Source organism: Alnus glutinosa, chromosome 4 (assembly GCF_958979055.1).
Source record: "Alnus glutinosa chromosome 4, dhAlnGlut1.1, whole genome shotgun sequence".
In the NCBI taxonomy this organism is placed as follows: Eukaryota; Viridiplantae; Streptophyta; class Magnoliopsida; order Fagales; family Betulaceae; genus Alnus; species Alnus glutinosa.
Genome location: NC_084889.1, coordinates 1492057 through 1514716, shown reverse-complemented (window position 1 = coordinate 1514716; position 22660 = coordinate 1492057). Strand labels below are relative to the sequence as shown.

Below are 22660 nucleotides of genomic sequence, written 5' to 3'. Positions count from 1 at the left end.
ATACATTTTTAACAAAAACCACAAAACGCCTAAATATCAGATTCTTTAGCAAATGTTAAATTTAACATTTGTCAGATTTTATCTTTAGATTTAAAGAGCTAAAAAGACAATGTCATAATTTTTTTAATAATACTTTTTGCAAACTGTGCCAATGTTTCCCCTTTTTCTAATAAAGAAAAGTTAGTACTCCATGTGGCATTGTTATTATGACCGATTAAAAAATAGTATTTATTTAAAGTGCGAAATATTTAAAGAGTTTGTTGTTTGATGGTTTAAAAAATGATTAGCTAAAACCCTTAAAGTAGATTTTGAGAGTTAAATTTAGAGAAATTATGAGAATGCACTTAATTTTTTTTATATGTCAAAGTTCGTTTACTTGTGGATTCAATCAACTTCTTGTGAATTTACGAATTTTCAATTGTGATAAGACGCATCTATCCCTAAAATCATATTTTGCAACAAGTATACCACTCAAGATCCAAGCCATATCATTTCATTCTCTTCTCTTCTCTTTTCTTTTCCACTTCAAATTGGAAAATGTTATTTGCACTTCAGGTGCACAACAGGGGTACAACACCCCCTCACATGAGGGTGGGCCCTACACACTGGGATCCACCCCCATGTGAAGGAGTGTTGTGTCCCTGTTGTGCACTTGAAGTGCAAATAACAAGCCCCTTTCAAATTTGTAATTTTCATTTTCACTCGTTTATATATATATATATATATATATATTTTTTTTAAAAAAAAAGTGTTACTTTAACACAATACAACCAGGTTTGTGCAAACCGTTAATTTTTCGATCGCTGACCTACCGTCGACTTGTATTTGACTCGTGCAGGTTGGCTTTTACAGGTTGATGGAGGCAGTGTTGGATTTGGTGAGGGCAATGTTAGATTTATTCGAAACCACCTGCGCGGTTATACCGCTTTGAGCCATATTCTCTCTTTCTCTTTGTGCTCTTCTGAATCTTCCTCTTTGACAAAAGACAAATTTAGACGATCTCTAAAGAGTGTGTTTGGCAACACTCTCATTTCCTTCTTTATTTTTTATTACTTCTCTAAAAAAAAAAAAAGTAAAATTCAAAACATTTTAATTTTTTTGCACTTTTTATATCAAATTAATCATTTTTTTTATTATTATTCAAATAAAAAAACTCATTACAAAACAAAACTTGTTCATTTTTCTATAAAACAATTTCAAACTTTTTTAAATTTTATATCATATCAATAACTTCTTATTATTATTTAAACAAAAATTTTATAACATAGCCATTTACTAAACCACACCCTTGTCTTTGATAGACGAGGACAACAATGCTAGCGATCACTTCATCTTCAAAAAAAATGAAGAGATCATCATTGTCTTTGTTTGGCGAAGACCTCTTCGTCGTCGCCTCTGACCCCGGCCCAACTCCAACTATTTTCACCGCCTCCAGATTGGAAATCACCACCATGTCATAGGTGATGCCCACCCCCAAGTATAACTACTAGTGGACCAAATAAAAAAGTGAAAATAACCTCTCTCTCTCTCTCTCTCTCTCTCTCTCTCTCTCTCTCTCTCTCTCTCTCTCTCTCTCTCACACACACACACACACACATATATATATAGACACGAAATGAGGTTTTGGTAAGAGCATCTTTTACATCTTAGAAAACTTAAAAGGAGCACGTGGAGAAGGAGTGCTGCCATTTAGCCTTGAGGTTGCAGAGATGGAAGAAAATAAGGAGGTGAAAGAAGGGAATTCAGAGACTGAAAAAAAGGATGAGCTAAGCGACCATTTCAAGTGCAAGAAGGGCGGAATTATCACGATGCCCTTCATCTTCGGTAAGCTTCTGTGCAATGTTAGAGTTACAATCTTCTTTTCTCCTTTGCAATCTGCTTTTGCCTTTTGGTTAATTATGATCTTTTTCTTTTTCCTTCCTTTTTGGTGTAGCAAATGAGTTTTGCGAGAAGTTGGCAGTGGATGGCTTCGGTAACAATATGGTTAACTACTTAACGCTACAGCTTCATATGCCTCTTACTAAAGCAGCCAACACTGTCACCAACTTCAAAGGGACTGCAAGCTTGACGCCATTGCTTGGAGCCTTCGTCGCTGATTCATATGCCGGGCCCTTTTGGACCGTCACTGTCGCTTCCATTACGTACCAAATAGTAAGATATATAACCTCTCTCTCTCTCTCTCTCTCTCTCTCTCTCTCTCTCTCTCTCTTTGAAGCTTGATATACATAAGATTTTCAGTTATCTCTTTTCATGCTTAACGCTTTCCTTATGAAAGAATGAATGATCTTTCCTCCATATATATGGTTGGCAAGAAAACTTTATGAAAGAAAGAGTTGTTGAACTTCCAGTACCACTGGTTTCTGTTTCATGTGCAACCCTCTCATCTATATAGTCAGCATCACAGACAATTATCATTTATACATTAACTTTAATTCAAACTCATCAACATTTTCAACAAAAATTGAACATAGTGGCCTTGTTTTGGCAAATTATATATATATATATATATATATATCTTTTTTAAATAGTGAAATAATTAGGTACCTATGCTCATGTGATCAGGCAATGGTATGCTTGACAATATCAGCGGCACTGCCACAGCTAAGGCCACCTCCATGTGCAGGTAACGAAGTATGCCAAGAAGCCAATTCCAAACAAATGGCAATCCTTTACTTTTCTCTTCTACTGGCCGCCATCGGATCCGGCGGGATCCGACCTTGTGTTGCGGCCTTTGGGGCTAACCAATTTGTTGGTGTGGATTCTAAGCACAAGACCAATACATGCGTGTTTTTCAATTGGTACTATTTTGTGATGGGGGCATCCATGCTTCTGGCCTCAACAGTGCTAGTATATATTCAGGATAATGTTGGATGGGGTTGGGGGCTTGGAATTCCTACAGTTGCCATGCTTTTGTCAATACCCATTTTTGTTCTTGGCTACCCGCTTTACCGATTTTTGGATCCGGCAGGGAGCCCATTTACTCGATTCTTACAAGTCATTGTGGCTGCATTTAGGAAGAGAAAGGTCCCCATGGTTTCTGACCCTAAAATGTTATATCAGAATCAGGAGATTGATGCCCCTTTTTCTGCAGACGGGATGCTACATCATACTAAACAGTTTGAGTAAGCCGCTATCCATCTCTCTCTCTCTAGATCTCTCTCTTTATTACTGCACATATATATATATATATATATATATATATATATATATATATATATATATATATATATATATATATATATATATACTGTATATATACAGATAAACTTTACCATTTATTATTCCCGGTATTATAGTCAAAAGTTTTGAATCCGAATACTATCTTCATTATTCACCTCTTATTTTCAGTTAAATATTTTACGTATTAATTAAGTCTCACTTGTTTAGAAAGACTTTACACCCATACGGAAGGGTGAGTATTAAAATATTAATTAAACAATCAAATTTATATATTCTTGTCAGATTAAGTTTTTGAATTAAGTGATAATTTAACACTTCATAGCATGTGCAAATCAACATATATAGAAGCCTCTAAACAATCCTAGCACTCATAAAAAATGAGGGTCGAAATTATGGAAGTCAGATGAAAAGAAAATCTAGTGGATTTGCCGATCGATAAAGGCAAAGCAAGGAATACGGTTTGCGGCAAATTAACCACGAGTTCAAATTGTCTTATCTCCGAACTGACTAGTTGAATCTTATTGATCAAGATATTAGAGATATAGGACATGATTTCCATTCTTCTTAGATGATTTATGTTAAAGTACGTACTGCAGGTTCTTGGACAAGGCAGCCATTGTGACAGTCAAAGACGTCGACCTTAAATCTTCCCAAAAACCAAATTTCTGGAGGCTGAACACCGTTCATAGAGTTGAAGAGTTGAAATCTATTATCAGAATGTTGCCCATATGGGCTGCTGGAATCATCTTTTTCACAGCCTTTGCCCAACAACAAACCTTCTCTCTCCAACAAGCCAATACCATGGACAGGCAACTCACAAAGTCATTCCAAATCCCTGCCGCCTCAATGAATCTCTTCACCGTGACATCTATGCTCACCACGATTGTCTTCTACGACCGCGTCTTCGTTCCTTTTGCAAGCAAGTTCACAGGGCTCAACCAAGGGATCACCTTCTTGCACCGCATGGGAATAGGCTTTTTCATTTCAATATTTGCCACTCTGGTGGCCGGCTTCATTGAAGTGAAGCGCAAACGTGTAGGTTTGGCTACATCCACTAGTACTCTCCCAATCTCTGTTTTTTGGCTTGTGCCACAGTACAGCCTACATGGGATTTCAGAGGCTTTCATGGCCATCGGCCACCTTGAGTTTTTCTATGACCAGGCGCCGGAGAGCATGAGGAGCACAGCCACCGCACTGTTTTGGACAGCAAATTCGGCTGGTTACTATGCCAGCACACTTTTGGTTTCTCTAGTGACCAAATTTAGCGCTGGACCGAATGGAAAAAACTGGCTTCCAGACCATAACTTAAACAAGGGGAAATTGGAGTACTTTTACTGGTTGATCACATGCTTGCAAGTCCCAAATTTTGTGTACTACTTTCTTTGTGCGAAATTCTTTACTTTCAAGTCCCTTCACATACAAACAGACGAAGGTGATCATGACTGGAAAGGGAAGGGATTAGAGCTCGAGAACGGGGTTTAGCTGTATTAATATATATAATATTAGAGAAACTGATTGGAGGCTACAAGTGAAAATATATTGACTACTTTGAGCATGCATGAATATTTACGAATATCCAACATGAATATATCGTTTCTAAGATAGGTTAATTGGATCATAAAATGAGACGGTGCAGTCATGATACAGAGGATTTGCTAGGATTAATTATATCACTTTCTTTTCTTTCTTTCTTTCTTTCTTTTAGTTTTGATCCTCAGTTTGTTGAAGCCGAAATTGGTTAAAAGATAGAAACAATAATTGATTAAAAATATAAATAACGAAATAATTAATAATTCATCAAAATTTAATTATTATTTTGTTTTAAACAAATAAATGTAATTTGTAATTTATTTTTTTCATGCCTAACATTAATTTTTTTAGTTGTCCTCGACAAGTTTGCTAATTTGGTCTTTATCATTAGAATGTTATTCAATTTTTTTTTCTTAAGCAGGAATCTACTAGCAATTCGCGAAATCTACCTCGACATGAACTCGCTTATAATTTGATAGGGTTCATTAGAATTATGATTCGATCTCTTTAATGTTAGCTAAGTACAATTATATATTTTATACAATTAAAATATGTAAAAATAAATATACATATTCGTCAACAATTAATTTAAAAAAGAAATCTAAATATAAAAATAAATACATAGACAATTTTATTAGTACTTAACAGTAAATTTAAAAACAAATTAATACAAAATTTTGATTACATACCTGAAGATAATTTCCTTTATTGTTTTATATAACCTACTTGGTAATTAGGTCCGCATGCATTTGATTACCACTTGACATGAATCCTTCTTAGTCTTTTGACAGCTATGCAAATGACAATTTTAGCTACTTGTGTACTAGGGGTGTGGTTCAAAACCAGGAGCAATTTTTTTTTTTCTTACGGGTGGGCAAAACAAGAAATAAGGCAATTACTTTACATGGATTTGAAAAAGATTATTAGTTGAATTCACTTACTTGATCAGCATAAAGAAAGAGGGTCGAGATTGACACTTAAAAGAGTTTTTAGTGAAACAATAGAATAATATGTTGAGATATCATTCAATTAATCAAAAAGTTTAAACTTAAGAGTTTGGACCCAACTATAGTACTACTATATTAACCATCCATATTTAGGACATTTTTTCAATGTGTGACAATATTTTTTTACGTTCTCACGCGTACATTCAAGAAGAGAGGGAGATCTTTAGGATTTATGAAGCAGGATCAAGGAAAAAACTTAATTAATTTGAGCAAGACTTCTATTTTTTCAATAGAAATACTCCTTTGGAGCGCAAGCAGGAGATTTTGCAGCAATCTGGCTTGGTGGAATCTGCTAGGATAGAATCCTATTTGGGCCTTCCCAAATTTATTGGAAAGTCTAAACATTTGGCTTTCTAGGATATTGTTGAAAGGGTGACTAAACGGCTTAACAATTAAAAAATTAAATTCATCTCCCAAGCTGCAAAAGATGTTCTTTTGAAGGTTGTGGTTCAAGCAATACCAACTTACAGTATGGGGTGTTCCAATTACCAATCTCCTTGTGCAAGGAGATTAATAAGCTGATGTAGAATTTTTGGTGGTCTTATATGTCTAATAATTCAAAATATATTGGATGAGTTGGAAAAAAAATTGGGAGGTCTTGGGTTTAGGGATTTGGTGTCTTTTAACAAGGCATTACTTGCTAAATAAGGGTGGAGATTGCTACAGGACCCTTCTTCCATGGTAAGAAAGATCCTAAAAGCAAAGTATTTTCCCAATGAAGGTTTTTTAGAGGCCAAGTTGGGATCTAAACCATCCTATGCTTTGAGAAGTTTATTTGGCTCAAGGGATTTATTATTTCAAGGATTATTATGGAGGGTAGGAGATGGGAATTCAATTCGGGTTTGGGTTGATCGATGGTTGCCTATTCCGATCTCTTATTCAGTTCAATCTACCTTAAAAATCATTTCTGTAAAATGCTACAGTGGATGAGTTAATTGATGTAGAGATGAAAGTGTGGAAATCATGTCTTATTAAGGAGGTTTTTGAGGAGAATGAAGCAATGGCTATTTGCCAAATCCCTTTAAGTCCGGGCTTTCTGAAGGATACGATGGTTTGGATGGGCACAAAAAAATGGTGAGTTTACTGTTAGAAGTACTTATCATTTGTGCAAAGAAATACAAGATAGAAAAGATAGCTAATGTTCAAGTGGGGTGGGGGGCGGGGGGGGATCTGGAAAGCAATTGGTCCATGGAGGTGCCCAATACAGTGAAGGTTTTTTTGTTGGAAAGCTTGCAATAATATTTTACCCACCAAAACCAACCTTTTCCATAAAAGGGTGGTGAATAACATGAAGTGCTCTTGTTGTGAATTTGAAGATGAGACTATTTTGCATGTGTTGTGGGAGTGTCAAGCAGCCAGTGATGTTTGGGGGGGGGCAAGCTTCCTGTTTTCATAAATGCTCTTGTAGTGCACCTAATTTTAAAGCTTTATTTGAATATATTATGAACTGGTTCACTAAGGAGCAACTTGCTTTGATAGCAGTGATTTATAGATGCATATGACTACAGCGAAACTCGTTGATATTTGAATGTACATTTCTACACCCAAACACCCTTGAAGTTATTAATGCCCAAGATGAATATAGAAAATGCATGTCAACTGAGTCTAGAACTGAAAAAGGTCAAACCTCTTGTTGTGATCGACGAAGTAGGTGGACCCATCCTCCAGAAGGTACTTTTAAATGCAATTGGGATGCGCCTGTTAAGTCACAAAAGGATGGTTTCACTACAAAAAAACATGGATTTTAACCACATGCAGTTAGCCACGTGGATGAGGGTCATCCACGTCGCTAACTGCTAGCCACGTGCAGTTAGCCATGTGGGTTCCACGTGGTTAATCCGGTTGTTGCTAAATGTCACTTAGCAACGTGAATTTTTATACATGTGATAACTTAGCAACGTTGATTTTAGCCATGTGCCAATGCATTTTATTATATTTTTTTAAAAGAAAAAATAAATAAAATTAAGTACTTTTAGCCACTTGGAACTAACCACGTCACTAAAATCATATATATATATTTTCGCTGGTATTTTCTTTCTGGCCCTCACCGGAAACTTTTTTTTTTCCCTCGCCAGAAACATCTTCAAGGCCGGCGAAATCTTCCCCTTCCTTCCCCCCACTAAATCCAATCCAAAAAATCCCCCAAAAATCACCAAAAATCCTCCGTCGACCTCATCACCAACAAAACACCAAAAAATCACGACGAAGCGAAATGAAACTACACACAAAAAAAAAAAAAAAAAAAAAAAAAAAAAAAAAAAAAATCTCTAACTTTCAGATCAGATAACTCAAAGAAATAGTAGGAAAAAAAATACCCAAAAAAGGCCGGAAAACACCCCATTGGCTTCACCAGCGTCGGGCTGTGACCCTTCGAACTCCAGCGCCACCGTCGACCACGACTCTATTTCAGAATTGCTCCAGTTCTCTCTCTCCAGCTCTCTCGGTCTCCCTCTTCCATCTCCCTCTCTGTGTGAAAAAAAAAAAAAAAAAAAAAAAAAGAGAAGAAGGAAAGGCTGCGTGGGAAAAAGGGAAAGAAGAAAGAAAAAAATCCAAGTGAAAATGAAAAGAAAAGTTAAAAAAAGGGGACAAGGGAAATGAAATAAAAAAGGGGGGAAATTAGAAAAAGTAAGAAAGAGAGATAATTAAAGATGAGGGAAATTAGAAATGGGTTGGAAGGAAGTTTCAGCAATTAATGGTAATTAGCCATCTGGTTGATGTGCCACGTGGCCAATAAATCACGTGTCTAAAATTTTAAATCTTATAATAATTTTAATAAATTAGTCATGTGGTTTATGTGTCATATGGCCAATTGGTGACGTGGGCAATAAACCACATGGCTAAAATTTTAAATATAAAATATTAAAAAAAAAGTTAAAATAATTTTAATAAATTAGCCATGTGGTTTATGTCACATGGCCAATTGGTAATGTGGGCAATAAACCATGTGGCTAAAATTTCAAATTTCAATAAAAAAAAAAAAAAAAAGAATAAGTTAAAATAATTTTAATAAATTAGCCATGTGGTTTATGTGCCACGTGGCCAATTGGTGACGTGGGCTAAACCATATGGCTAAAATTTCAAATATATATATAAAAAAAAAAAGGTTAAAATAATTTTAATAAATTAGCCATGTGGTTTATGTGCCACATGGCCAATTGGCAACGTGGTCAATAGACCACATGGCTAAAATTTCAAACCTAAAAATAAATAAAAAAAAATTTTGAAAAAAAAAATCAATTCCTGAAAAAATTGGAAAAAAAAAAAATGAAAATTTTAGCCACGTGGCTAATTGGCGACTTGGTAAAAATTCATGTAGCTAATTACCTACGCAAAGCATTTCGCTACATGGTGGATTACCCAGGTGGCGAAATCGAGACGTGGGTAAGCTACCACGTTGCAAAAGATCGCCATGTGGCTACAGTACCGGGTACTGTAGCCACGTGGCTAAAATCCAAGTTTTTTGTAGTGATTGGTTTGGGCATAGTGGTCAGAGACTGCTATGGTTTGATTTTGGGAGCAAAATGTATTACGATGGGGATGGTGGCAGATTCCAGTTTGGCGGAGGCAATGGGTTCGTTATATGGGGTGCAATTTTGCAAAGAAGTTGGCTTGTTTGATGTTTTTTTTGAAGGGGATGTCAATACAATAGTAAAAGAAATTAATTCGGCTCCACCTTTTTCTTTTTTATCTAAAATCGGTTAATTCATTGAAAATATTCATAATGAGTTGCAAAGCTTCAGATTGGCGAAATTCTCTTTTACACCTAGAGAATGTAATATGGCAGCGCACATTTTAGCAAAGGAGGCAACCCGTAATGAAGTCGAACAGATTTGGTTAGAAGATTTTCCTTTGAGTATTTTATCTATTGTAACTAGGGAACAACACCGTCCCTAAATCCTCTTTGTGGGATTAATTGTTTTTTCAGAGTATTGATTTATGTGATATTGGAATTTTTGTTAAAAAATTAATAAATAAAAAAAAAAAAAAGAGAAGAGAAGAGAAGAGAGGGAGAGAGAGATCCATGTTTGTCCTAACTTGTGATATATGATATAGCTTTCACAAAATAAATCATGAAAGTAGCTCTTTAACTAAATTGGTGGACATGGTTTCAGCACTAAGCTCATCGTGCTAATGAACAGTTATCTTTGAAATCAATCTGACCTTTAATTTCAGTCCCAAACAAATTAGCAACATGTGTATATAGTTGTAACCTTATCCAGAATTGCCTAGTGCATTATATCCTGTTATCCGATTTGCCTGATCAATAAGAGTACTATATATGCATGTTCTGAAACCGATCCTTTTCTCTTTGGCATCATTGTCCTCCCCAGTACTTATCCTTGTCCTTTTGAGTAATACTTTATACATGGGCGGAACTATTAAGAGTCCCCAAGCTCTAAAATGTTTCCTAATTTTTTTTTAAAAAAATATCTTTATAATTCTTTTTAAATCAAATAAATTTTTACCCCTTGAACTTTTTTTATTTTTTGTTCCCTACATCTAAAATTTTAGTTCTGCCCCTAACTATATATCTAGGGCTGTAAATAAGCAAGTCCGTTCAACAACACACTCATATAAACTCGACTTGAATTCGGTTCGTTTAATAAATGAGCCAATTGTGAACACAAAATAATGCTCAATTATTAAACGAACTATACTCGTATAAACTCATATAACTTCATTTTTATTATTTTTATAATACTGTTTTAATTTCGTAATTAGGACATCTTAACTAAAGTAGAATTATCCTCATAAGATAATAAATATAATTTGAATTATTGTTATTGTGAATCTTAGTATAGATGTGTGTATGTATAAATATATGCGTGTGTGTGCCTAATGAATATATAATATACATACTATAGAACATATATACATATAAACTCGAAATTGTATTATTTAAGATTCAAGGTAATTTACTTAGTTAACTCAAATGATAAAATCTTAACAATAATTAATTAACTAATAATTAGTATGAATTTACAAATGAATAATGAATATGGATTTACGGTCATAATATTTACTTTATATAATAAATGAATAGATCAGCTCGTGAACAAGTTCGAATTCGTTTAAAAAATAAATGAGCCAAACTTAAACAAATTATTTAGTTCGATGATAAGTTCGAACTCCACTCAATTCCTGCTCAAAATAAAATAAAATGAACCGAACTTCAACATCTAATACTAATTTTGTTTCACATTTCATTTGGGGGTGGAGAATTGCGTCAACTGAATTAAAATCGGATCTATATATGAAGAACTTTTTTGTTTCCTACATTAGTATATACAAAAATAACAAAAGAGCCAAATTTGCTGTTCTTTTCATTCCCGTGCTATATATACATGATGATCATATGCATGTGGACCTAATTAACAAGTAGGTTATTTAATTGAGTAATGCTACGTACTCGATCAACTTCCATTTCACTCTCATCCTAATGGGATGATGTGACAATATTTATAAGCTATAAGATCGGCCTTTCTAAAAAAAAAATTAAGGACAATACTGTCATATTAGTCTAGTGGAATGGAAAGAACAGCTAGTAGCCTCACCAAATTTTACTAGCCAAAATAGTTAAAAAATTACTTTTCTTTATTCTGGTGAGCCACTTTTTTAATGCACCCCCACTTTTTCTCCTCTCTTCTCTGAAAACACCAAGCACCTGTGCTTTCCCTCCCCTTCCTTTCCTGTAACTTCCGCCTCCTATGATTGGATCTATTTCCGACGTTGCATACGATTTTATTGCTTTCAATCTCCTCAACACAGAGATCACTGGTTGTTCCCATCTCTGTCCACTGTGTTTTGTGCGATTTTTGGATAGGTTGTAAGGTCAAAATCTTTGAATCTAGATCTACGTTTCTCTGTCTATTATTGCACAACATGCGCCTCACCGGTGGGTTTGCCGGCGTCTTCCAAGTCCACCAATGGTCATCGTGTTCTCAACTGCCGTCCACAAAAAATCAGAGCGTGGCACGCACGCGTATAAGAGAAACTCATTGATGCAAATGATATTTCAATGTTAATTCGGAATATAAGATCATATTGGGATTTATTTTTCAATTAACACAAATAAATAAAAATGTTTTATATGACAATAAACAATCTACCATCAAAGAACAAAAACAAAACCAGATACAACGAACGTACCCTCACACAACACATGGCATAAAATGTGTATATATCGTATATCATTAACAACAAACCCAGAACAAGAAAAATAAATTAAGTACTACACAATAATAAGCATATGAATCTCTTTCTATTTCTCTCTATAACCTACAACAAATAAATCAATAACATATGCAGTACTATCCTCAAAGCCCGTCCATGATCCATCTGAACACCAAAAAGAATCAATCATATATCAATCAAATCCCAGATCCAATTTCCTCTACCCTTTTTTTTTTTCTTGGATTATAATCGCCTGTTTGGTTGCTGAGAAAGTGTGATGTGATTGCTCTGATAATTATAAAATAATATAATTACCGTGAAGCAATACAACTTATGACTCATTCTATAGAACTTCAATTAATTATAACAGTCTTTGTCAAATATAATGTATATGTGGCTAGCGTGTTTTTTTTTAGCGGTGAGAAATGATATTAAATAGGATAGGGAGGTATGCTAATCTGTAACTTAGTACTTAATTAGAAACTAGCTAGCTAGAATGATACATGATGTTATAAGTTAGAATCTTTATAACTGTACGTTGTTTCTTTTGCACGAAAACTTCGTAATCCATGGACTTTTCCTTCTCTTTTGCATAGTGCTTTCCCAGGAGAGTGATTTAGGAAAGAAATAGTAGGCCATTTCCATATTGCAATTTAACATCTATCTAATTAAATTGGACTTTTATTTGTAATTACTTTCTACTTTACTGTAACTGTATTTCCTTTTTCCTTTTCTTTTTTTAAAACTCCATGCCACTCTCATATTTTATCAATCTTAATTTCATCTCACTATTTTGCCCATCTCACATTTATCTCTTTTCACACAGGTTATGTATTCTCTGCGTCATTATTCCAAGTTTCCATCGTTTAACAAGCTGTATCAGTTTCTATTGTTTTAAACTTTTATGTTTTAGTTTTTTTTTTTTTTTGGGAAATTGTAAAATTGTTTTATATGATTGGTCTAATTTACAAATCACTCACTGTAGTATAAAAATTAACTGAGAGGCCTTTGTAGTAAGCGAAATTGACAAATTACTTTTTGAAGTTGCAAAAACCGTAAAATTACCATGTCAGGCAACTTACAGTAAGAACTTATTAACAAATTTATACGATAGTTTGACGATGAAAAAAAACTTAGTTTGTTGAATTCCGAATTTTCGAGAAATAAAGGGGGCGGAATATCAGTATACGGTTGCAAATTTGCAATAACTTACAAATCTATAAAACTTTGTGCAAATTACGAGTTAAGATGAGGAATTTTGTAAAGGATAATGCTAAAAATACACCTTTAGTTCAACTATCATACAACCCCAATATATCTTAAGATTGTGTAATAGTTGGACTACAATTGTACATGAATCAGAACCTTTTGTAAAAATAAAATCAGAAAGAACATGGAGGCCGGAGGGTACACAAACCTGTTTAAAGAGCCAAGCCTTCCCAAGACCTTAAACTAGGCCGTACAGCCCACTCACCACCTGCCACCATATTACCTGGAAGTTTCTCTGTTCTCAAAAAAAAAAAACACCATAGCACGACCCACACGTTTAACTGGCCGTGTGTCTTACGCGCTTTCACATACATACGGACCAATGGACCATTCCATTCCATAAAATTACAACCTCACAATGATCATGGCATATCTTAGAATATATCAAAAATATATTATATATATATTTTTTTTGTACATTTCATGATTGATTGATATTATAATATTTTTTTATTTACGAATTAATTATAATCAAATCTTAAAAATTTAATTACCATATTAATATTTTTTCTAAATTCTATAAATTAAGACATTTATATCGTAGACAAATAAGTAAATAAGGAATATATTTTTCATATAATATTGCAACGGAATATATATATATATATATATATATATATATATGAGCAGTGCTACGCTGAAGCAAAGTTTCCGGATTTCATTGAAAAATTTTGCTTGAGCATGGCAATCTTGTAAATAATAATATTTACAAGATTGCCATGCTCAAGAAAAATTTCCGGATGAAATCCGGAAACTTTGCTTCAGTATTACCCTATATATATGGCCACGGTAGCACCGCCTTCACAGCACTACTCTTTTACATAGAACACGCATTCTCTCTCCCTCTCCTATAAATACGGACGCCTTGCGTATTTTTCTTCCCGTTTCGGTGACGGAACCAAGCAAATCACAATGGGCAAGGTGAGCCGCCTCGACACCAAAACTAGCCCTTCAGAGTTATTTCTTTGTCTAGCTCTCCCATTATGTGTATGTTAATGAGGTGAGTTTCTTCGATCGGGTTTTGTTTTTTTCGTTGCAGAAGAAGAACAAGAACAACAGCCAGAATGCAAACGAGAAGGAGAAGGAGAACGTGAACGATTCAACTTTTTTAGTTTTTTTTTTTACTACATTGTTTGTTTTTTGTTGCTGTCTTTTAAATTTGATTTAATTGAATGGGGGCAGCCTCCGGTGACAACGGTGATTTTTAAGCTGGTGCTGCACTGCCTGGGGTGCATTGACAAGATTAAGAAGACTGTTGAGAAGGCCAAAGGTGAGGTTATTGTCAGTTTTTCTTTCATTGAATTTTCTGTTGTGTCATTTACAGAGATGTGCATATATAGAGGGATCTCTGATTTGATTCCTAATTGACAACTCACGCCAACAGTTATCGTTCCCTTAACCCCGTTCCGTTACAGTCACTATGAAAACTGATGTTAATAAATTAATGGAAGTGAAATTATTGACAAGACGACGTGGTTGATTGTAGGTGCCCAGAGCTTGGAGATTGATAGACAGAAAGAACTGATGAGAGTGAAGGGTACTATGGATGCGAAGGCCCTAGCTCAAAGCCTGAGGAAGAAACTTAAGAGGCAAGTGGATATCGTGCTACTAAAGGAGGAGAAAGAAGGGGAGGAGGGCGAGAAGAAGGATGGTGATGGCGGCGGTGGTGGGAAGAAGGTTGGAGGTGGAGGAGACGGTGGGCAGGAAGAAGCTAATGCCAAAGTTGATCAAGGGAATAAAATAATTATGGCACCACCCGGGTACGGGAATATTGTGTGTGGGAATGGATACGGGTACCCCCCTTATGTGCATGTGCATTTGCATGGGCATGGGTATGGGTATGGGAATGGGAATGGATACGGGTACCCCCCGAATGGGCATGGGTATGGGTATGGGTATGGGCATGGAGGGTTTGTGGGGGAGCACTTGCATGCCCCGCAAATGTTCAGCGACGAAAGCCCCAATGCTTGCTCTATCATGTGAAGGAATTGTTTGGAAGTTGGGAGATTATCGTAGATGATCAAAGAGAAATGTCAATAAAGAGATAAGCAGAATAGTACGTACGGGTGGTTTGAAGGCTCGACCCAAATGGTCTGGCCCGGTTGTTGGACGTACTGGTGGGTGAGGTCCGTGAGGAGTGAATTGGTATTTTCTTTTTGTTTAGTCCCAATAGCTAGTTGGATACTTGCTTGAATATTCGGGATATGTTTTTGTTGTTAATCGGTCATATAATTGATTTATATATATATATAATCGATTCTGAATACTATAAGTCTATAAGTGAAATTTTCTTTGTAAAAGCAGAGCCGTTGTTGTTGTTTGCGTATTTGGATGTGTGCGGAAGAAAAAGGTCCGATATTTATGACTTTAGCAGTTAAGCTGTCTACTTTTAGGGAGACACTTATAGTAGTGATCGGTGTACAATTAAAAATGTATAATTTTTATATAATTAAGATGTATCGGAGAGACTCACACATATATTTGGTTGTATAAAAATTGTGCATTTTTAATTATGTAAAAATTATTTTTCTCTAAAAACTCGTAGGCCGATAACAGTTAAAATAGGAAAAAACAAGGGTCACGGTTCCATCAAATATATGGCCACCTAATAGACTCTATAGTTTTGTCAAAAATGAAACTGAGGAAAGGTTGTCCTCCGGTTAAAAGTTGCTTCTCATCGATCTAAAAAAATAATAATAATAATAATAATTCATTCTCATCCGCTGTTTGATATATATATATATGCGTAATAAATTACGGGTGAATTTTTAGGGACGGAGCTAGCTAGCTAGCTAGGTAGATATAAGAGAGGGGCTTTTTTACGTATCAATGTGTATGTGCCAGGGGTAGTCGTTGTGGAATTATATAGCATGCCGTCATTAAGTAAATAAAAGATCTAGTAGATTTGGATTCTTGCTCTATTGTTATGGGTCACGCATGTTTTAAGGGAAAGTTTCTGTTAGGAAGGAAATAAGAGAATTATATCACATGCATTAGGTTAGGGTTTCTATAATTAATCACTACAAAAAAAAAAACCGGGTAAATACTAACGTGGCTACAGTAAACAAGTATTGGACATGTCACCATATGGTGACGTGTTTATATTTCTGTTTTTTTTTTTTTTTTTTTTCTTTTTAGGGTTGCATGTACAGATTATTTTTTGGGGGGTTGCATGTACTGATTTTTTTTATTTTTTATTTTTGTATTTTTTGCATTTATTTTTTTTATTTTTTCCTGCCCTGTTAATGCATATTGGTACGGTATATGTTGTTGGTTCGTATATGAGTTTGCTGTATATATTGTTGCTTCTTGTTGGTTTGTATATATTATATTTTGTATATATATATATTGTTGTTTGGCAGGAACGAGCTAGTTTTTTTTTTTTTTTTTTGTATTTTTTATGTTTATTTTTTTCCCCAGCCGGCCAGTTAACATATTTTTAATTTGGTATATTTTTTTTTTGTGTACTTTTTTGTATTTATAAATAGACCAAAAATGCATTTGCAGAAAAAAAAAAAAAGAAAAAAGTAATTACTATTTTTTTTTCCCTGTAAATGCATTTTTTGGTCTATTGGGTTATATTTATTTATTGTTGATTTTTTTGTTGTATATATATAGAACCGTAAAAACAAGTTAGAAAATGAGAACTTTTTGGTTAGTTATGTATATATATATATATATATATATATATATATATATATATATATTTTCATCTTCATATCCTGCATATTCATATATTTTTTCTATATATGTATATTATTTTTTTATGGTTGGTTTTTATAGTATATATATCGTCACTATGTTAATCAATGCGGTATAAACTGAGTTGCATCCAGTATCCTGGAGATCTACCATATATGTATTACTGTCAGGAAGCCAAACATATACAGTTTCTAAACTGTATATAGTTTTGTTATCCCGAATTTTACTGATTATCTATAATATTACAAGATCCCTTCAAAAATAAAAAAGATCTCCAGAATAACGCATGCATGACACCATATATATATATATGGTGTTAGGGCTTACATTAATTACCACTTGCATGAATCCTTTTTAGTCTTTTGACAGCTAGCTATACAGCCTATGCAAATGACCATTTTAGCCACTTGTATACTAGGGGTGTGGTTCAAAACCAGGGGCAACTTTTTTTTTTCTATAAGACGGTTACTTTACAGGGATTTGAAAAAGATTGAGCCGGCTAGCGGGTCCGGTGTTTGCCCCCCCAGAAAAAACTTGGTGAGCAAGGATCAACTCCCTTGCCCCCCACCCTCTCTCCTATAGTTAGATTGGCCGGGTGTCAAGATTAGTTGAATTCACTTACTTGATAAGCATAAAGAAAGAGGGTCGAGATTGACACTTAAAAGAGTTTTTAGTGAAATCGTAAAATAGTAAGTTGGATACCATTCAATTAATCCAAAAGTTTAAACTTAATTAAGAGTTTAGACCCAACTATATTATATTAGTCACTCATACTTATGACATATTTTCAATGTCTGACAATATTTCTTTACGTTCTCCGCCTAGATTCGAGAAGAGAGGGAGAGAGAGATCCATGTTTGTCCTAACTTGTGATATGTGATATAGCTTTCACAAAATAAATCATGAAAGTAGCTCTTTAACTAAATTGGTGGACATGGTTTGAGCACTAAGCTCATCGTGCTAATGAACAGTTATCTTTGAAATCAATCTGCATGACCTTTCGGTCCCAAACAAATTAATATAAGCAACATGTATATATAGTTGTAACCCTATCCAGAAATATTGCCTAGTGCACAGTGCACTATGTCCTGTTATCCGATTAATTTGCCTGATCCATAAGAGTATATATGCATGTTCTGAAACCGATCCTTTTCTCTTTGGCATCATTGTCCTATCCCCAGTACTTATCCTTGTCCAGTTGTCCTTTTGAGCAATGTTATATACATGGACGGAACTATTAAGAGTCCCCCAAGCTCTAAAATGTTTCCTAAATTTTTTTAAAAAATATTTTTATAACTCTTTTTAAATGAAATAAATTTTTACCCCTTTAACTTTATTTATTTATTTTATTCCCTACATCTAAAATCTTAGTTCTGCCCCTAACTATATATCTAGGTCTATAAATAAGCAAGTTCGTTCAACAACTCACTCATATAAACTCGACTTGAATTCAATTCGTTTAATAAATAAGTCGATCGTAAACACAAAATAATACTCAATTATTAAAGTAGCTATTCTCGTATAAATTCAATTCGTTTAATAAATAAGCCGATCGTAAGCACAAAATAATACTCAATTATTAAAATAGCTATACTCGTATAAACTCATAGAACTTCATTTTCATTATTTTTATAATACTGTTTTAATTTCATAATTAGGACATCTTAACTAAAGTAGAATTCTCCTCGTAAGATAATAAATATAACTTGAATTATTGTTATTGTGAGTCTTAATATAGATGTGTGTATGTATAAATATATGTATGCGTGTGCCTAATGAATTTATATACATGCTATAAAACATATATACATATAAACTTGAAATTGTATTATTTAAAATTCAAGTTAATTTATTTAGTTAACTCAAATGATAAAATTTTAACAATAATTAATTAACTAATAATCAATGTGAATTTACAAATGAATAATGAATATGGATTTACAATCATGATATTTACTCTATATAATGAATGAATTGATCAGATCGTGAATAAACTCGAGTTCGTTTGAAAAATAAATAAGCTAAGCTTTAACAAATTATTTAGTTCGGTGATAAGTTCGAACTCCGCTCAGTTCGTAGTCGAAATAAAATTAAATAAACAGAACTTCAACATTCAATACTCGACTCGATTACATTAACTACGACATCCATATATATGGGTGGCGCTAGTCATATTGACCTTAAAAATTTACGGGGGTATATTTTTGTTTCACTTTTTTTGAGTAATGCTACGTACTCGATCAACTTCCACATCACTTTCATCTTAATGTAATGATATGACAATGTTTCTAAGCTATAAGATCAACTTTTCTTAAAAATAAATTAAGAACTGATGGACATTGTCACATCAATCTAATAGAATGGAAAGAACAGCTAGTAGCCTCACCAAATTTTACTAACCAAAATAGCTAAAAATTACTTTTCTCCATTCTGATGAGCCGCTTTTTTAATGCACCCTCACTAGTCTCACTATTTTAACTATTTACTATTATTATTTCATTTAAATAATATATTCTCAGATTTCTTTTTTCTTTCTATATTTAATCTTTTTTTTGAATGTTTGTCTTTTCCTAAGGGTCATATTTTTAAAAATTTGTCTTATTCTAATTAGCATATTTTTAAAAATTTGTATTATATTATATTATTCTTTACTATATTAAAATTATGTTTGGATGATTTAGAGAACTAAGACAAAATTGAAAAAAGTTTGATAAAACTTGAGTAGAATTTGAATTTAAAAAACCTACCTAAACATGTTTTTAAAAAATAATCAAAAATAAAATGCTACCCAAACACGCCCCTCCAATTCCACAAAACCTGTTGGAGTATGTAAACAAGAGATTTGTAGAGCACTGGATGTCTAAAGTGTGGAAATATTGTAGTTTAAAAGACAAAAAAAAATTACACTTTTAGCCTAAAACATTGCAGATTGAATGAAACAGAGTTGTACGTGAAAATGAATTTTTTTTAAAAAAAAAAAAACAAACAAACAAAAAGTAGAGAGAGATAAATAACCAAATTTTTATAGTTTTTTAATGATTTGGTAAGTGAACAATACTCACTATTGTTGGTGAGTACTGTTCACTCACCAAATTCTGCTTTTAGTGTTTTTGTGTGTTTTCATCAATTGTCTCAGCAAAACCAAATTAGCTATTTTGGTGAGACTGTTATGAATGCTCTTAACATATACAAAAATAACAAAATGACCAAATTTATTGTTCTTTTCATTTCCGTGCTATACATGATCACATGCATGTGGACCTAATTAACGAGTAGGTTATTTAATTAAGGCTAAGTACTCAATCAATTTTCATATCACTCTCATCTTAATGGGATGATATGACAATGTTTATGAGCTATTACATCAGCTTTTATTAAAAAGAAAAGAAAAATTAAAAATTGATTAACACTGTCACATCGGTCTAGTAAAATAATTATTAAGTATTTAATTAAAAGGTGATATTAGTTTTTTTGCTATGTTCGGTTCCCTTTCCAAAAATATTATGAAAGAAGAAAACAATAAAATTAGATATGTATGTAGTCAAATTTTTATATTAATTTATTTTTAAATTTACTATTAAGTAATGAAATTATCTTTGTATGAATATATAATTGTAGTTTTATGAATCGTTTATTCATGATCATTTTGTTAGTCATATTTTTTAATACTTTTAATCAATTTTTTTTTTAAGTCTATCTTTTTATTAATCTTGTCTCCTTCACAACGTCTAAGCAACTCTTTCTTTCTTAGAGTTTTCAATGCAAGATTTTGGTAATTACAATAATATATGTTAGATTTCTCTTTTTCCAAAATATCCTTAATTGGGTAGAAATATCATGTGCAACCTACTGATTTATATATATTAATTAATTAAGACCAAAAGCTCGTTAACACCTCCAACTCTAAGACTCCACTGATCGGTCTTCCTTTCTTTTATATATATATATATAATAATTATTGAATATCACCTAAAGATACAACTTTTCACCACATTGTTTATGTGGTAAAATGGTAAAAAATTGTATCTTTAAGTGGTATTCAATCATTACTCATATCTAAGATCGATCACATTCACTCGGAAAGCGATCGGAAAGCGAAAGGACTATACCGGCTGGCGGCTATATATCACTTTCGTTAGGTCTACACCATTAAATGTCTCACAAAATCATGATACAAAAAATTATTATAGAAAATCACTATTCGCAGCGATGGGACCTGCCTTTGAGCACGAAATATGCTTACCATTGATCACTCTTCTTCTCAAAAGTCTGTGCAGTGCAGCCATGGGTCCTCGTTACGAAAACAACCATCGAATGTTAAAAATAAAAATTAAAAAAAAATGAAAAAATAATAATAATGATTTAACATTATATTGAGTTTGAACCTTATCTTTATAATTTATCTGTCATTTTTGTTAAATATTTTACGTATAATGTCTTACTTATTGAAGAAGAATTAGAACCCACACACAAAAGGAAAGTTGTTAAAATATTAATTTAATAATTAAATTTATAATTCTTTATCAGCTTAAGCTGATCTAAAGACTAATTGAAAGTGCCACATCAATAAAATAAAATAAAAGTGTGGTATATATATAGCACTGTCAAACCATTTCTCTTCTTCTCATAAGTCCATGCTATGCAGCCATTGGCCAGTCCTTGTTACGAAAGAACCATCAACTCTTTAAAAAAAAAAAAATGATTTAAATTGTACAAAACAAATGTATTGAGTTTGAATTTTGTTTTTGTAATTTATTTTTTATTTTAATTAAATATTTTACGTTTTGTGTTTCACTTATTGAAGAAAAATTTGAATCCACACTTGAAGAGGGTTGTTAGAATATTAATTGAATAATTAAACTCACTATTATTTAGTAGCTTAAGCCAATCCAAAGGCTGATGGGTAGTGTCATATCAGTAAAATAGAATAAAAGTGTGGTATATAACATTTCTCTGTCACACTTTGTTAATTCTTTAATTTATTTATTTTTAATGAGAAATGATCTAAGAGTTGATTAGTTGTTCTTTAATTACTATGAGGGGTGATTTAGAGTTATGTTAGAACTCTTTCTAGTATCTTTCTATACTGACATGGCATCTTGTTTTTTTAATAAAAATAGAAAAATAAATCAAGTTATAATTTTTTTTATTAAAAATAAGATGTCATGTCAACATAAAATAATCTTAAAAACACACAGAAGGTGCTCTAACATTTCTAGATAATTTAAGATTAATTATTGTCAAATGAAAGGACCACTTGATCAAGTGGGTTCTTTCCCGGGCCCCCTATATATGATCTATCCCACTCGGTCTAAAATAAAACAAAATTCTTAATAAAACAGAAGTACCCCACCCTACTTTCTTTTGGAAAGTAAAAATGCAAACAAAATATGTATTAAACCTTACATTATAAAAAGACGCATGCAGTAAAAGTCGTAGAGACAGACAAAGGCAGCCGCAGAGAGAGAAAGAGAGAGTTGATGGAGCTAGGATTAGCAAAGAGTCACCATCAACGCCGGAGTCGGTATCATATTGACAAGATTCAAATCACGGAGGAGTTGGAAAAGTTGAGACACGTGGTTGGGTCGTCAACCGCCAGCTTTAATGCTATGGAAGGTAGTGTATACCTTAGAGAAGGAGACAATAATCTTACTTCTGAGTAGGTTGATGTATCAAAAATCTCACCGCCTGTAAATAGGATTGGCCGGCCGGGTGCCTTTTGAGTCCTCGATCGATCGCTTGCTTGCATCATGTCTAACGTCAATATATCCCACCGAAATGTTAATGGGGGGTGCGCA

The 22660-nt window shown here is 33.3% G+C and overlaps 2 protein-coding genes across 2 annotated transcripts; both read left to right on the top strand.

The window, feature by feature from the left end:
* Positions 1 to 1654: 1654 nt before the first annotated feature.
* Positions 1655 to 4717, top strand: LOC133867254 (protein NRT1/ PTR FAMILY 3.1-like). The gene is made up of 4 exons (XM_062303973.1): positions 1655 to 1824; positions 1934 to 2151; positions 2563 to 3122; positions 3777 to 4717. Exons 1-4 carry the CDS (start codon positions 1710 to 1712, stop codon positions 4660 to 4662), a joined length of 1779 nt encoding a protein of 592 aa, XP_062159957.1. The 5' UTR covers positions 1655 to 1709; the 3' UTR covers positions 4663 to 4717.
* Positions 4718 to 13972: 9255 nt separating this feature from the next.
* Positions 13973 to 15426, top strand: LOC133865201 (heavy metal-associated isoprenylated plant protein 3-like). Its single transcript, XM_062301564.1, has 4 exons — positions 13973 to 14081; positions 14200 to 14250; positions 14343 to 14430; positions 14647 to 15426. Exons 1-4 carry the CDS (start codon positions 14073 to 14075, stop codon positions 15141 to 15143), a joined length of 645 nt encoding a protein of 214 aa, XP_062157548.1. The 5' UTR covers positions 13973 to 14072; the 3' UTR covers positions 15144 to 15426.
* The last annotated feature ends 7234 nt before the right edge of the window (positions 15427 to 22660 follow it).

What these genes read in the sequence shown, in the direction of transcription:
- LOC133867254 (XM_062303973.1), top strand. Translation starts at nt 1,710, where the DNA reads ATGGAAGAAAATAAGGAGGTGAAAGAAGGGAATTCAGAGACTGAAAAA. An exon ending in CACGATGCCCTTCATCTTCG is followed by an intron (nt 1,825 to 1,933) that starts GTAAGCTTCTGT and finishes TTTTTGGTGTAG; the next exon opens with CAAATGAGTTTTGCGAGAAG. An exon ending in CATCATACTAAACAGTTTGA is followed by an intron (nt 3,123 to 3,776) that starts GTAAGCCGCTAT and finishes TACGTACTGCAG; the next exon opens with GTTCTTGGACAAGGCAGCCA.
- LOC133865201 (XM_062301564.1), top strand. An exon ending in ACGAGAAGGAGAAGGAGAAC is followed by an intron (nt 14,251 to 14,342) that starts GTGAACGATTCA and finishes GAATGGGGGCAG; the next exon opens with CCTCCGGTGACAACGGTGAT. An exon ending in GACTGTTGAGAAGGCCAAAG is followed by an intron (nt 14,431 to 14,646) that starts GTGAGGTTATTG and finishes GGTTGATTGTAG; the next exon opens with GTGCCCAGAGCTTGGAGATT.